The 15,974-nt window shown below is 39.2% G+C and overlaps 1 protein-coding gene across 1 annotated transcript in view; it reads right to left on the bottom strand.

Annotated features, from left to right (window-relative positions):
• The window catches only part of LOC121513694 (eukaryotic translation initiation factor 3 subunit H), a 126,616-nt gene that overhangs the window by 107,097 nt on the left and 3,545 nt on the right, over positions 1-15,974 (bottom strand). The window contains exon 2 of the mRNA XM_041793613.1: positions 370-526. Within this exon, the coding sequence (XP_041649547.1) occupies positions 370-526 (157 nt within the window). The remainder of the gene's footprint in view (positions 1-369; positions 527-15,974) is intronic.

Genomic DNA, 15,974 nt, shown 5'->3' with positions numbered 1-15,974 from the left:
CTTTAACCAACACAATGCAGTATTTACAGAGGACTGTCATTACTTTGTAATTTCATTGTGATTTGGTTGGCACGTACTGTGCTAATTCGTCGTAGCCTTCAGTAGGAATTGAATAACCACCAGTGATCCTTAACAAGGCTTCAAAGTTGAACACAAGCAAAGATTAAAACCACCTTGTAACTAAAGAAACCAAATTGTGCCAGTATTGTTGAGTGCAGTAAAAGAGGTTTCACTGGCACTCGCTGCCTGACAGGTATTCATTTCAGTCTCTTTATTACCCTGTATGTGTGGAGTGTGTGAGTGTGTTTTTCCCCAGCTACAGGAGTGGATCGATAGATTCAACTGAAAGCTAGCACTGCTCTTGGTTACCTTCATCAAAGTCGGCATCATCCTCAGTGTGCTGGGGGAAGGGGAAGCAGTTGGTAATCTCCAGCCGGTCGTCGACTACTAGTCCCAGCAGGACGCCCTGCACCACCTCGCTGCCCTGGCCCTCTTCCTGGTAGTGCTTGATAATCTTCAGCACCACCTGTGATACAAAAAAAAGGAGAGAGGCAGCTTTATCGCTGAAGTACTGCGACAGAAACAGGGTGAGAGAAAGTAAAGAAAAGAACTCTTTTCAATAACACTTTCTGGAAAATGATTTTACTTCCTGAACCAGGGCTAATTTATTTATCCTGCCAATTGTCTTTGCTTTCTCTAGCATTTTTGTTGTTGTACTTTATCCTCCTTTGATTTGTGTTATTCAATTCATTGCATCTCTGCTTGTCATGGAGATTTGTACTCATTAGTTTGTGTTGAGTTTAGTTTGCTTGAAATGTTTGGTTTTTTCTTAATCTCCTCCAGAGGGTTTTCATGCATTTGCCTCAGATTTCCTTTCTAACCTCTTCTCCACACGATGTTCGATCAAAGTACAACAACATATAACCATTTAATTAATACCAATGGGATACAAATGTAGCCATGAATAAAGAAAGTTTTCATTATGTATGGATTAAAACTGCATCCTATTTACACACAACAGTAAATTATGGTAGTAATGTGCACATTCAGCATGATTAAAAACTAAATATTCTCTCATATGTGGCTAAAATGAGCAACTTTAACTAAACTCAAAAGGAAACAGTGAGACTGTAGTAAATATCACCACTGGGTAGTGCAGAATCAACAGAATAAAACATTAAAAGTTGAGGAAAAACTCTACAAAAACATGAGAGGAGTTTAGGCTCAGTGTGCGGTCGCTCACATTCAACACACAGAATATAGATGCAGTCAATGTGCTCTGATGTGATGGATTTAAGGATGTAGTGGATGTGCAGAGGTTACATAAACACTGCTGAACTTCAATGGAAACAAATCATTAGAATTTTCCCAGAGATGAGTGCTTGTCTATCGACTCTCCTCAGCATTTACAGGTGCTGATGTTTATACAGCTCAGCCCACCCTCAGCTGGTTTAACACCTACACTTCGAAATCATAAAAGTAGCTCCTACATCCACATTTTTAGTTAAGAAAGGATAAGAAATTAATTGCTTCAGACACAGTTTTGTTACTTTGACAGTTTTCTTGCAGTAGTGTGTTATTTGCAAGATCAGTACATTAATCCAGGGTATGATGAACTCCACTTCACTTGGTTAAATTTTTCACTGGTAAACAAGGATAGCCATATATGCCATCATCTTGTCTTTTTAGGTTTTTATTTTTGATGCAGCAACTTACTGCATAATTTGCTGCCATTTTCCCAATTCATTAAGTGAGTTTACTACTTTGTCTATCTAGTGTTTATTCTTTTATGACACAAAGTACTGAAAAAAAAAAAAAAGCATGAAACGGTAAACATTACCTTCACTCACAGTTTTAATGTTGATCTGCTAGTCATCCTTATTAACGATCACCTGTATATGCTAGATGTTTCTCCTGAATCCAAAATTAAAAAAAAAAAAAAAGAAGTTGTTTTCATTACTAAACTGGTGCCAATTAAACCAACAGAAGCTTGAGTTTCATCTAATCAGGGAAGTTTCTAGAGACTCATTTCAAAATCATTTGAATTAATTTAAAATTCAGACTAGCCAACCAGTTTTGAGTTAAGAAAACATGCAGGAACAGTCAAAATAATTCAATTAATTTAACATGGCTTAAAACACAATACCACAGTGCTTACAGGTAAACAAAGTTGAGTGTTTTTTTGTTGTATTGTGGCCTATGCAAGGTGGACTAGCACCATCAGCCTCATGCATGTGCTTGTTATTTTCAGCTCACGCTGAACAGCTAAGAGTCTAACCTGTCAAAGCCTTCAAACAACTTTTTTTCTAAATGAAAATACTGATGAATCACTCAGATGCTATCCATCCAGTGTACTTGTTTACATCTGTACTGTAGAGCATTATAGCAGTGGTTATTAATGGAAGCTACAACTCATTTATTAGATGCCAACTGCTTTACAGTTTAGACTGGTTGTGTCAAACTTCTGGTCCGTGGGCCACTACTGGCCCACCAACAGGTGTCATGTTGCCAGGCCACGAGACGTTTGGGGAAAAAGACGGATTTTTATTTTAATATTAATTTTCAATATTTACTAACTTTGGTGTTTGAAAAACTAAGAGGAAATGAAGATCATAATGATATGCATACAAAGAGAGGCTGATACAGACATGTATGATTTTAAAGACTGAAGGAGAAGGATTTATTTGTCTAACTTTGATTATTTTTTTTAAGATCTCTCAAAGAGAGAGAGAAAGAGAGACAGACAGAGAGCGAGAGAGACAGAAAGACAGACAGAGAGAGAGAGAAAGAGAAGAGAGACAGACAGACAGAGAAATAGAGGGACAGAAAGAGGCTACTGCTTAAAAAGTAGTCCAGCCCATTGGAAGTCTCAGAGCAAATCCAGCCCCCAAAATGAGTTTGACACCCCTGGTCTACAGAAAGGGTCTAACAGTACACAACACTGTCACTATGGTACAGTTCTCAGTTCAAATTTCACAATCTGGTACATTTTCAGTACAGTAAGGGAGGCAGACAACATAAAATATCTAATTCTCTATCAGGATATTGTACATTTCCCTCTGAGACATCATTATAAAGTGCATTACTCCTGACTTGCAATTTTGATTCTTTTTCTATATTCATAGAGAACGAAAAAAGAACAGATGCACAACAATTATCAGCACCGATAAATTACAGGCCGATATTGCATACATTTTACATATTTTCATTATCCCAATAATAAATTATTAACCAATTAAATCCACCAATAATAGAAGCATTTGTTGTCTTTCTCACAAGACCACACATTCTGAAACAGCAGGTGGCGCCGCAGTACGTGACCTGCTGTTAAGCACCAGGGAAGAAGAGGAAGCAGCCTCAGTGCTAAGAGGCTAATAGAGGCTAATAACACAGTGGAGTTATTCAGTGTTAACGGGGAGGATAACACGACAGTGTTTGTAAAAGTTGCCCTGCAAAGACCCCAAAGAGTGGAAAAAGTCCTAACACGAGAAGTTTAACACAACGGATCTCATAAGTCACTTATAAGTCTTTATCCTAACAACATTAAAAAGAAGCAGCAGTAGCCACTAGCTGCGGGCATTAGGACCAAGCTAAAGGCTATAACCTGGCAACTTATTCCTGTCTGCTGTCATTTCTCTGGGTTTTTAACCTTTTTTTGCCTGAACATTTCAATACTTTCTGGACACAAAAGCAGCAGGAAGAATGTTTTAATGGCCACACTTTGAACTCCTGGCATAGTCATAAACAGCTCAAAACATGGCCTTTTTTGGTAGTGTTTCTCTATGCAGTAATCATTATTTGCCCCCAAAGGAGTTCTCCATTGCAGTGTGACATCATCTGCAAACAACCTATACATAGGTGCTCAAGGAGGCCCATTGTGAACTACCAGACTGTCTGCTTCTCCGTTCCTCTCTCAGCGCCGCTTGACTCAGCCTCTCTTTGCACAGAAAACACTATGGGTATTTTTTTTGTTTTAAATAAAGAAAAGGTGTGTATCATTACATCCCTACGTTGTATGAATGCTCCTCGACAAATAAACCAGCCCCATGCTAGAAACTATAACCTACTGGCCAGTTTCCACATTCTGAGTGATTGGATAAGGTAAGTGCAGCAGCTACTCCAAAATTCATAACACTGTAAAGCACAAACAGCTTTAATTGCAACATTATCTAACCTATGGTGTTATTTTCACAGCCTACTGGACTATAACAAGCTCCAGTCGCACCAAGGTCAATAGTCTGTTTCCCAGCAACACAAACATTCAAATGTCAGTCAAGAGCCACCGAGGGACCCGCCCACTGAGGCCTGAAGTTCTAATAAATGTCAAGAATATTTCAGCTGTGTCTGAAATAAAGTAAAGTAACATGCAGCAGCATTAATACAGCTCTTATGTCCTTCAGGTAGAGTAAAGAGAGGTCAAACAGTGTTAAAATCTACCACAGCACTAAAACAGACTTTACATCGATACTTAATTGCATAATAAATCCTAGGGCACCTTTCTGCACTCTGCAGGCTCTTATATAAAACATTGCCACAGAACTTGTTGAGAAGAAATAGTGGGACAGTTCTCAGACAATCAGTGGCTGTGGCTGAGTGGTCCGTTAAGTGGTAGGCACCACCTGCAGGCTTCTACACTGCTGCACCGCTCATCTTGAGTGCCTACAAAAGGGTAGTTAGTATTCAGCACGGCCTAGCAATTTACACCAGAGAGAGAAGGAGGAGGCGGCTGAAATAAAGAATAAAACCTGCATTTAGTGAAATCTCAAGAAAAATGCTCCCCTCGTACTGTGGGAGGGTATATTTGGACTTGCAGTCTGATATCCCACTCAGCTCTGCCTCATCTGGCCCGGGTGTCCATGCATCATCGTGCGCGTTTAATTTTTAATGCCAGATAAAAATGGGCCAACAGGACAAGCCTCTACATGATTGAGGAGCTGATTTCACCGACATCAAGGACACCAGACTCAAACACACCTCCACGCCATGAGACACACTGAGCAGAAATACAGAGCGCAGCCATGGTGAAGAGTGGAGAATAAGGCGGAGCGTGTGAATGAGCAGAAGAGGACATGAAGCTAGAAGCACAGTGTGTATGTGGGAGAGCATAAATCATGCTGATAACAGTGTGGGCAGGTCACAGCCAGAGGCATTAATAATACACACATAGACACACATAGACAAAAGAACAGGGTGGGAAGTCCTGGGGCCACGCTCAAAACAAAACACCCATCATCACCGAGAGGAAGCTCTTACTCGCATCGCCCACGCACACACATGTGCGTAAACACACACGCATCTGTCCAGCGAAATGATTTATTTCAATAGAGTGCTGGACCTGTCATGCAACAAGTAAAAGGGCCAGGGGCGGGAGAGGAGGGCCGACAGGAGGGGGAGGGGAGGGGGAGAAAAAACAAATCTCATACGCTTCCTGCCTGCCTGCCTCAGCTGGTCTGACTGAGAGAGGGAAGGTCTGAGGAATAGGTCAGAGGGGGGAGAGAATATGAGAGAATTTGATGGGGAAAAAGGAAGGACAGGCAACGGTGGGAATATTAGAGAGGGAAATGAGAAGAATAAAAGAAAGGATGACAAAAGAGGAGAGTGCAAGGAGAGCAGACAGGTGTGGCAGTGACACTAAGGCTGATATAGGATGGAGGGTGAGGGGGGTTCAGTGAAAGTCCACAGAATCAGCAGTCCTGGGTGCTTTACAAAGCCCCCTGCCCCCCTGCCCCCCTTCCCCCCTTCCCCTTTGAGCTTTGGTTCCTTTTTCTGCCCACAAATAGCTTTTCTAGCCTTCTTCCATCAGCGAGAGCAGATAGCACAGATACACAATGCTTTCAGCTATCTAACTCTCGGCAATCTGTTCATCACACGCTTAAATAGCGTCCGTCTGGGAAAGGAGGAGGTGAGAGATGGAGGATTGGCCAAAAACAACACCAGGAAGGTCAAATAAATACAACTAAATTGGTGCAGGGCTTTAAGAAAAACTCCTGAATCTACAGAAATGCTTTAAAGAGGTGATCTGAAGCAGCATTAAAGGAAGGAAGGATGGACGGAGGGTTTCAGTGGATTTGTTCAGCAGGCTTCCTGATGCTGAGTAAATGCCATCAGGTCTTGTACGCAAAGCCCTGAAAATTTGTGCAGAACCTGCACACACAAACACAGACTCTCTCGCTCTCTCTCTCTCCAGTGCTGTCTCATGCTACTTTCCCTCACACACGCTCGTACACTGTTTTATTGATCAAGCTCACCAGCAGCCAGCCCAGTGAGCTCACCTCATGTGGAGAGGCCCCAGATTGATATGTGGACAGCGTATTATAAATCAACAAGCTTAAAATTGAATTGTGCAAAATCAATTGCGGTTCAAATCCCCCGTTGGCTGCCTTTAATTCTCATCATAAATCTTTCTCTCTAGCTCACACAAAAGGGCTCGTATTCCCGCCACAACTGGGCTCAAGTTATGAGAAAGTACGGTGAGAGAGACGATCCCATAATGAGTTTTCTTTTTTTTGCGCCACTGATGTGGACTCTCCAATCAACGCTGGCTGTAACAGGCTCGGTGGAGTAAACACTGCTGGGTTAAGCTACAGATGGAGAAGACCACAGCATCTGCCAAGTTTCACTTGTGTGCCTAAGCAGATCTTTGTCGAACATGTCAGTGCTCTGCAATTACATTCATTTTCAGGACACTTGTTCCCCTGTGGTTAAAAAAAAAAAAAAGTTAATTTATTTTTCGTGAGATGATAACATCAGTGCATCTCATTTTAATCAGTGTGCCCAAAAAGCTTTACTAAAAACCAAACTCAAAAGATTCAGCTAAATCAGATAACAGGCACAGCTTTTGGATTGTAGCTTAATAAATGTTCACAACCTCTGGCTACAAGATAGAGCTCAGTTCATCAAAAAAAAACCTCAAGTAGCGTGTGCCAAACATGTCGGCAAGCTATATACAGATTTAAAAGACTATCACAGGAGCAGTAAACATAAAATGGTGATTAAACATGTATCTGGCATGTTGAAATTGAAGTAGCTTATTGACTTTGGCATGCCTACTCTATCAAAAGCAACTTCTTCCAATTCCTGATTTAGGAAACTGGGAATCTCTTGTCGTTTGGGTTCTTGGTGTAATCGCAGTATTAGCTAATGGATTTAAAATATGATCTGATCAACAAGATAGAGAGAATTTAACACTAAAACTTAACTGCACAGATACGAAGAGGCAGCACTTTCCTCCTAATGTATCTTTTTCTGTGCATGGAAACAGACCAAGTGGCTGCCTCTGGTGTTGAAAAATGAAGCCAAAGCAGAGGTTGAGTTTCCACCAGTGGTTGGCAAAAAAGAATCCCCATTGGAGCTCATGTTAATATGCCAATTTTATAGCAGAAATGAACGCAATTCCAACCTAGAACAAAACAGTTGGGTCCTCTGTAGGCCCTATCATTACTATGAGCAGCTGAACAGCGTGTCCAATTTTCAATGATGCATCTGAATTGATGCTATCAAGGATCAAAGTTTAGCATAAGTTACGAGCAGGGGTGTAATGGTACATTAAAGTTCAGTTTAGTCAAGTTTTCTGTTTTCATTCAGTGAAGAAAGGAAACAAACACTGCAACAACAAATTTCTTTTTCTTCACTGGGAGCTTAAAAATTTTCCTTTTAATTTTATCCGAAGAGCAATGTCAACGCTCAGGCTCTCAGGCCTGCTTGGGGTTCTCAGAAATTGTATTTTAGAAGACCATCCATTGTTCACTTGTGTTTTGAGTGAAGGGCAAGCAAAATAAGCCTTTTCTCTCCTTGCTCCTTTCTGGGCATGAATGTGACAGAGTGGTGAATCATTTATTTTGTGAAGAAACTGAACATTACCATGAGCAGAGCAAACACGAACTGAAATAAAAGGATTTGTTTTTATATCTAAAAAAATAAAATAAAATACATACTGTTTTTATTTTCAAGTAGAATAATGCCAAAAAGCTCTCCAATAAAAAAGATGTTGAATTACACAAGTATTAAACATTAAAGAAATTACATTTTTCTTTACATGGGTGAGACAGAAACGACCACCTTTGGGTTTACAGAGCTAGCACCAATTCTCAAATGCCCTTTGAGAAAAGAGTGAACCTAAAAACACATCAGGGACCACATAATGGACGTGTAATGAGTGAGACAGCAAATGCCTTGGATGAGTCGTGCACAACAGCAGCATTTGCTTTTCTACGAAGGGTTGGTATGGTTTTATCACTGAGGCAGATGAAAAGGGATTTTATATGGATAATGATGACCTTTAACAAGTGTTCAAATCCCCTGTTCTCAATAACTGATATGGTCATAAAAATATGGATTAACGTTATAACCAGCAGCTATTAGCTTAAACTATTTTGGCTATAAAAATCAGTAAATATCGGCCATAGGAACAAGTAAGTTAGTGGAGTTTTAGGTTGAGCCAACAGACCTATGCAGCTGAGGGCTTTCTTTATTCATCATTATTCCTAACACTTTCAAATGTGTTTTAAGCACTGAAATGTCTTATCCTCAGACTTTAAACTGTGTTTTTAGGTCTGATCTACATTTAAATATCAGGGGTACAGATAGCTTAGCTGTAAAGGGCGGTCTGCTCAGCATAAAACTGTGTTAAACCTAACCGTACACCTTAATGATAGCAGGGGATATTAGAGCATTCATTTATCACTTGTTGAGATCATAGTGGTCTAAACATGCTATGGGTCTCCAGTAGTGTTCTCAAAATCATCAGTTAATTTTGATCAATTTATCACAGGGGTGAAAAATGTGATTAAAAAGTATATGTTGAGCAATCACACTTGGATGCCATCAAACAACCGGTTAAAGTAGGTTTTAACCTCGAATAGAAAACGTCAAAATTCTCTGCGTTCTTAATTATTATCAAAGTCAAAGTCACAGTGAACTTTATTGTCAATCAGGCCATGTAAAAAAGAACTACACAGAGGACTAAAATCTTGTTTCCCCAACTCCAAATGTGCAAATATCATTTAACACACAACATGTAACATAATAGAGCACACAGACATCAACAAAATAGCAGTAGACACAACAGACAGACAGACAGACAGACAGACAGTGGGTGCCTACATTATGCAGGATGGGATATTTACATTCACAGTATGTCAGAGGTGTAAAAAAGTTATGAGGTATGTTGGTGGAGTGTCAACTGTGTGATATGTGCAGTATGGTAAAGTGTTGTTGGAGTGCATAATGCAATATGTGCAATATGGTAAAGCGCAAGTGCAGAATAGCAGCATGGAGATACAGCATACATCACATGCACTGTGAATGTTTACATGTTTTGTTCAATAAAAACATGAAAACATTATTTTTTGTGCGGTATTAGTTTAAGCAGACTGCGGTTGGCTATTGTCGTGACTTAGATGAAGATCAGAACACATTTTATGACCAATTTATACAGAAATCAAAGAAATCCCAAAGGGTTCACGTACTTTTTCTTGCAACTGTAAAGTATTCTATGGACAGAAAAAAAAGTGGAGTCTATGTTACTTACACAGTCAGTTGGTCTTGTGGGTATAGTGGTTATCATGATCACAGAATGTTCTTGATTGAGTTTAGTTGTCTGATGGCTTGTGGGAAAAAGCTATTTTTGGTGATCTTGTACCACATGCTGCAGTAGCGCTTACTAGATGGTAGGAGGGTGAACAGGTTGTGTGCTGGGTGGATGGGGTCTGTGATGATATTGGTGGCTCTCTTACAGCATAATGTTATAGATCAAATCTCTGTCTTACAGATTAACACCATTGTAGATTGACCAATAAGTGGACAATCTGTCTTTGATCTCCTCTTCTCCTGATTCAAAAGCTAGTAGAAGTTTTGATGCTATTCAGAAGCACTATTTTCTTTAAATCTACCAGTAATTAGATCTTTCTCAAACATCAACATATGCGATTTGTTGGGATTAATAAATTACCAAAACTATTATAATTACATTAATTCTCTTCACCAACTGAATCCCTTTATCCCCTGACTGTACTTAAAATAGGACTTGGAGAAGAGTTGTTCTGCATGTATGCCTCTACACGTGTAAACAGTACTCAAAGTGTGGTAGTACCAAAATGGTTCAGTATGAATAAGTGTACTTTTATACCTCTAATAACTAGGGATGTGACTTTTTTTTTTGACTGACAGATAGGAGCATTGTAGCTGCTTTCCTAGAGGCCAAAGGCCTGCCCTCACTCTTCCTCTCTGCCTGTTACTTGGCTCATAGAAAGTCAGCTGGAGTCTGACATTCCAATATGGTCACCGCCATTGATGGGCTCCAGAACTCAGCAATGGAAACCCAGGGATATATTCACTGAGACTACATTCACTGCCACCTGCTCACACAGACCCCCTTCATGTGAGTAATATTGCTCATTTTCTGCCTTAATGTGAGTATTACTGCTGCAAATGAAAATTAAGTAGTGCATAATAAACACTATGAGATGGAACCTAATTAGGACCAGTCTACATTGGCACATTTACAACGCAAGTAAAACACAGCTCTCACACATTTTTTCTTTGTTGTCGTTCTTTGAAAAATATCATAAAAATTCTATTTACATGAAAACCTCCCTTTCATGCGCTTTATGATCTAAACTGTTAACGATAAGACATTCAGTTTGTTTTCAAATTGTAATTACATCTCTTTGTCCAATCCTGGCTGACAGCCTGGCCACACTACAACTTCGTTCTCGTCCGTTATCATATGCTGACGTCACTAACGTCACCGCCATGCATGTGAGTTGTTGGGGGAGGGAAGGTTAAAGAGAGTGAATCATAGAAGTGCTCTCTCTGTGATGTCAGCAGTCTTTTGCTCTGACAAGAAGAAAAAAACTAAACCAGAAACAATTGCTGATGCTTCTTGTATCAAGAGGAAGACAATATAGGCCGGCTCTTCTTTAATTAGGACTTAAAAGTATAAATGGGATAAAATGCCAAGGAAATCATTGTATGTACTAGGGATGCATGAGGTTAATCTATAAAATGGTTAAATTCGTTAATCTAATGTCTAATGTCTAATCTGCACCGGATTTACGAGTCGGTTAAACTAATTACTGATTATTTTTTAGAAACACAGGCTTGAAATCCTGCAATCCTGAGATAACAGGGTCAATATTTAAAGGTGCAGTGTGTAATATTTAGCCTAGTAGCATTTAGCAAAACAAGCTTGGTTAAAATGAAACATAACATTTATAAGTACATTGATCTAAATTAGCGTTGACATCTGATAACACATTTTTTTAAACTTATGTTTTAAATTAACTCAGAACAAGCCTTTCATTCATACATAGGGAGGGTCCCCTCCAAGGACGCTGCCATCTTGGATTTTTGCATTTTGCCTGTTTCTATGGCACCATAGAAGGAACCAAATAACAGTTAAGCATGCATTGATTTTTAAACTTCACTGGTTCCCACAGTTATCACCAGAGAAATGAGCATCACACTCCAGAATTGACTGTTAGATGTTGATAGTCCCAATTTTACACACTGTACCTTTACCTTCAAACTGTACAACTAATTTTTATCAGTGATGAAATATGCAGAGAATAAAATGTAGCACTGATTATAAATGAGTTTTAAGGTCAAAATATGAGATAAAAGCTGAATTAATGAGTTTATAACGGTCAAAATGTGAAATGGTATTTGAAGTCAAGAGTTTTAAAGTTTAAAATATGAGTTAAAGTTTTAAATAGTGAGCCAAAAAGGAAAAATATGTGATTAACAAGTCGAAGTTAGGAGTTAAAAAGGTTAAAACATGAGACAAAAATTATAAATCATATGTTTAATGTTCAAAATATGACAAAAAGTTGAATCATGAGTTCTAAAGGTCCAACTTTGAGATATTATTTTTAATCATGAGTTCGAAAGGTCAATGTGCCAGATAAAATTTGAAATCACAAGTTTTAACAGTCAAAATGTGGGAGAAAATTTAAAATCATGAATTCTTAAAGGGATATTTCAGGATTTTTGAAGTTGGGTTGTATGAGGTGCTTTGCTAGTACTGGCATTAGCGTGTAATTGGATCCTGTTGTTATTACGAGCTCAGAGAGAGCCGGCGCATAGCGGCTGTAGAAGGGAACGTTTTGTCCACGTAAATTAATGAGTTTTATGAAAAAATGGGCCAAGAAAATATGTTGCCTCCACTGTGCACTGTCAAAAATGTACAAAGTACTTCATTTCTCCCAAAAACCCCCTCTGTGTCAGGCACTAATGTACGATGCAGCTTTCGCCATTTTGTATCCTTCCGCCTCCACACACTGTTCACTGTTTACATATCTGCCGGTCACACATCCTTTTTCTTGCAACTGTATGTTACCATCCACAAGCTGGACGGGTAAAAGTAGCACCACAGAATATGATTATTACATAATTCTATCATAAGACTGTATCAAATTATGAACAATTACATGATCATATGATCATATTATTATATATATTATGATTGTATGATGATGCGTTAGCATATAAGACCACGCTGGGCAAAGGTTGTACAAGTTGTTGTCAGTACCCCTACCATTTTAATTTCTGCTGCCGCCGGGACCATTACTATGATACAATCACACACACTCACTGGCCTGTTCCAAATGTGTGTACCAGAGTTGTCAGGGAGCATTCTGGTCTCGCCTCAGAGGGACCTGACTTTGGAGGATCATTCCTACAGAGGAAGGATCCGGGACTTTGAGAAACAGCTTGAATCTGTATTACTGGTTCTTTCAAAGTGTTATCCACACTGCATGCTTTGTCCATGGGGACGCCGAATCCAGGCAGTCCTTGCACAGAAAATCTGTTTTTTTACAATCCTAATGTGCACCTCAGGTCTTGTACCACTGAAGCAAAACAGGGTTGGAGGGCAAAAACATATATTTTTAAATGTCATAAAACATCAGCTACATTGTTAAAATATAGTACATGTACCGGACAGAGGGGAGCATACAGCCTCTACATGAGGTAGTAAGTGATCTCCTGTGTCTGTCTGTGTTACAGCTGATATGTGTCACATTATGTGGTGTGAACAACTTCCTGAGGAGCCCAGGCTAAAAGACCCGAGGCAAGTGGAAATGCCTCAGGGGGAGGAAGGGACTGTTCTAGCACACTGCTTTACACGGTCACATATTCACTTAAAAAAAACAAAGACAAGGGCTGCCACTGTGAAAAAGTAGTGTTAAAATAAATCTAATTCAAACATTCTTTCTGCATTTTTATCCCCTGAGCTTTAAAATCACAAAGCTGTGTGTTTTAAAACACCCTTTGGTGGCTCCTTGATTCATGAGACATGAAAAAGACTCTTCATCGAACGAGCGTCATACGTCACAATAATTGAATCAGGTCTTTTCAAACATAGGCAATTGTGTGATCTCTGTAGGTGTTTAATGGAACAAGTCGCTGAGCAGCACTCCACTCCTGTGGCAACGTCAACCATTGAAACCTCTTCAAAAAGCCAGGAAACAACCCAATTCTATTACACAGCAGTAGTGATGCTGTCTGTAGGCAACCCTCCAGCTAAACCTCTGACAGACGGGTCATGACGCAACACGGCAGCAACTGCTGCATATCAATGCATTCAGGTGGAACACACCGCACAGCCCCGCCTGAAATAGACACCTCTCACCTTTGGGTCTGAATCCAGAGGAGGTCATAAACTAAATGGCACTCTGCTGATTTTATTTGAACCACTGCGATTAAAATGTTTAGTTGATAAGGCTGAGAAATGAATTAAGAAAATCTCATTAGAGGTCTAAATAAAACACGTGGAGGTGAAATATTTAGATTTAAAATTAAGGCCAGAGACTCCAGGGCAGCTTTAATGAGCAAGATAAAAGGAAGGCAGCAGCTGGCGAGTTAAACTCCTGCTATACAGCGCTCAGGCACGCCACACAAATGAGCTGCTTTGCGTCCAGTGCAGTTTAGGGCAAGAGGAGGGAGGAAAGCAGTGCATGGCAGTGAGGCAAGTTTGTCCTCTGCTGTTTATACAGAGGTACTACAGAAATAAATAAAAAAAAAATACTACATACAAGATACTCTCCCAAGGAAGAGTCACACCAAAAAAACCTTCTAAAGAGTGATCATATCCTCAGAATTTCTGTAAATCTCCACTAAAATCCTGACAGACAAGGCCAGTCAACACCACAAACATTACCTAAACTAAAAATCACAGTGGATTTAACACATCATTCATTTCCAGTTTAGGGCCTCATCCTGTTGCACTTTATCTAAAATAATGTTACAAAAACCACAACAAAGCTGATCATTAACATCCTTGTGCACACAAACTTGACAATAGAGATGCAGGATTTAATCTTTTCCATGATGCATTGAGATGTAGAATTGGATGATTCTGCAGCGATACAGAGGCAGAACATAATCGATGCGTAATGACATTGCTTGTAGATTTTCACCCTGCAGCTGAACCTCCCATAAATAAAAAAATAATAATAATGACCAGCTTCCCTTTCAACAAGGGCACTTAATATTATTTTTCTATTTTAAATGGCACAGCTGTTCCTGTCTATATGGTCGCACTAATCTTATGTGACGCTACACAATCAATCAAATCCTTTCCTTAAACCACACTGGCATTTGAACACAGGCACCCTGAAGCAGCAGTATTACAAAGCCAGTCAGAGAGATTTAGAAAAAAATTACAGTAAAAAAAAAGACTTAACAGTTTTTCACAATCGCTAAGACACATTTCTCAAACCTTTGATCACAAATTACAGTTTTCAAGCTAGTTTCACAAAACTTCTGACTCCATGGTGAAAATAAAACGATCACATCAAAACAGTTTTTATGGCTCAGACTCTAACTCTGTTCTCAATTCATCAACACAGCAGTCAAAAGTCAAACTCTAGGGAGCAGTCATTAAACACTACAGAGCAAAACAGAAAACACGGTGGTCAATGATAGCTGCAGGAAATGTTTGTTTAGAGATAGTAGTAAGACAGCAAAGAAATAGAGTTCATCACAATAGATCAGTGGTTCACTCATCTATTTATTTAGACTCACATTTCAGCTTAATAAAATATATTGAAACTTCTGTAATTTGCAAATTGTAGCAGTTCATATTGTGATTTTATCTCAATTTGTATTAACTAACCAGCTCTAGTGATAATTCACTTTTTGATCTCGTATCTGCCGGTACCGATATCGTACCAATAATAATGTCCATACCTAGAAATTTCTGTTCTTGATGTTAGTCTTCCTCTCCTCCTCAGATTGTCTCCATCCATTTTTCACATCAACTCTCCCTCACTTTTGCTCTCTGAACTGGTCTAAACTGGTTCAACCTCATTAGAGACAAGTGTTTTGAGTTTTCACTGGTTGTGTTTAAATGGCGACAGCTGTGCTTCAATTGTGTTTAACTTCAGCCACCAGTGGAGATCATTCTGCATCATTTTATCTTCATAACAGTTTAAAATCAGTGTGTCTTGAATGTTTCAGTATCTATGGTTGAATTAGGTGATGTCAAACATTACAAGACTAAATACACATCTGTGGAGTTGACATACAGTGTTTAACAAATTTATAAGACCACCTCTCATGAAATTGTGAAAACAAATATTTTAGAAGTCTTTCAAAAACATGTTTAAAACTAAAATGTTATTTCTTTAGCAAATAAAGTGGAACAACTAAATTTTTTTACACATAATAACCAAAGAATGAATGTTTTGTATGGCCTTCTATGGCCTTGATAACTGCTTGCATTCTTGTTGGCACTGTGTACTTTACGACAGTCTCTTTAGTTATTTAGCTCCAGATAGTTCCTAGCTGTTCCCACAGACTTCAGATGAAACTTTTGTGTGATCAATCTTTAAATCTACTAAATCCAAATTTGTTCAATTGGATTCAAATCCAGACTTGGACTTGGCCGGTTCATCAGTTTCAGTACTCCAGATTCCTTCTTCTTGGTCAGATAGTCTGCACGGCTTTGAAGTATGCTCAGGGTCATGGTCTTA

Source organism: Cheilinus undulatus, linkage group 8, assembly GCF_018320785.1.
Source record: "Cheilinus undulatus linkage group 8, ASM1832078v1, whole genome shotgun sequence".
Classification (NCBI taxonomy): Eukaryota; Metazoa; Chordata; class Actinopteri; order Labriformes; family Labridae; genus Cheilinus; species Cheilinus undulatus.
The sequence above is the reverse complement of the archived record's forward strand: the minus strand, read 5'-3'. Positions and strand labels throughout refer to the sequence as shown.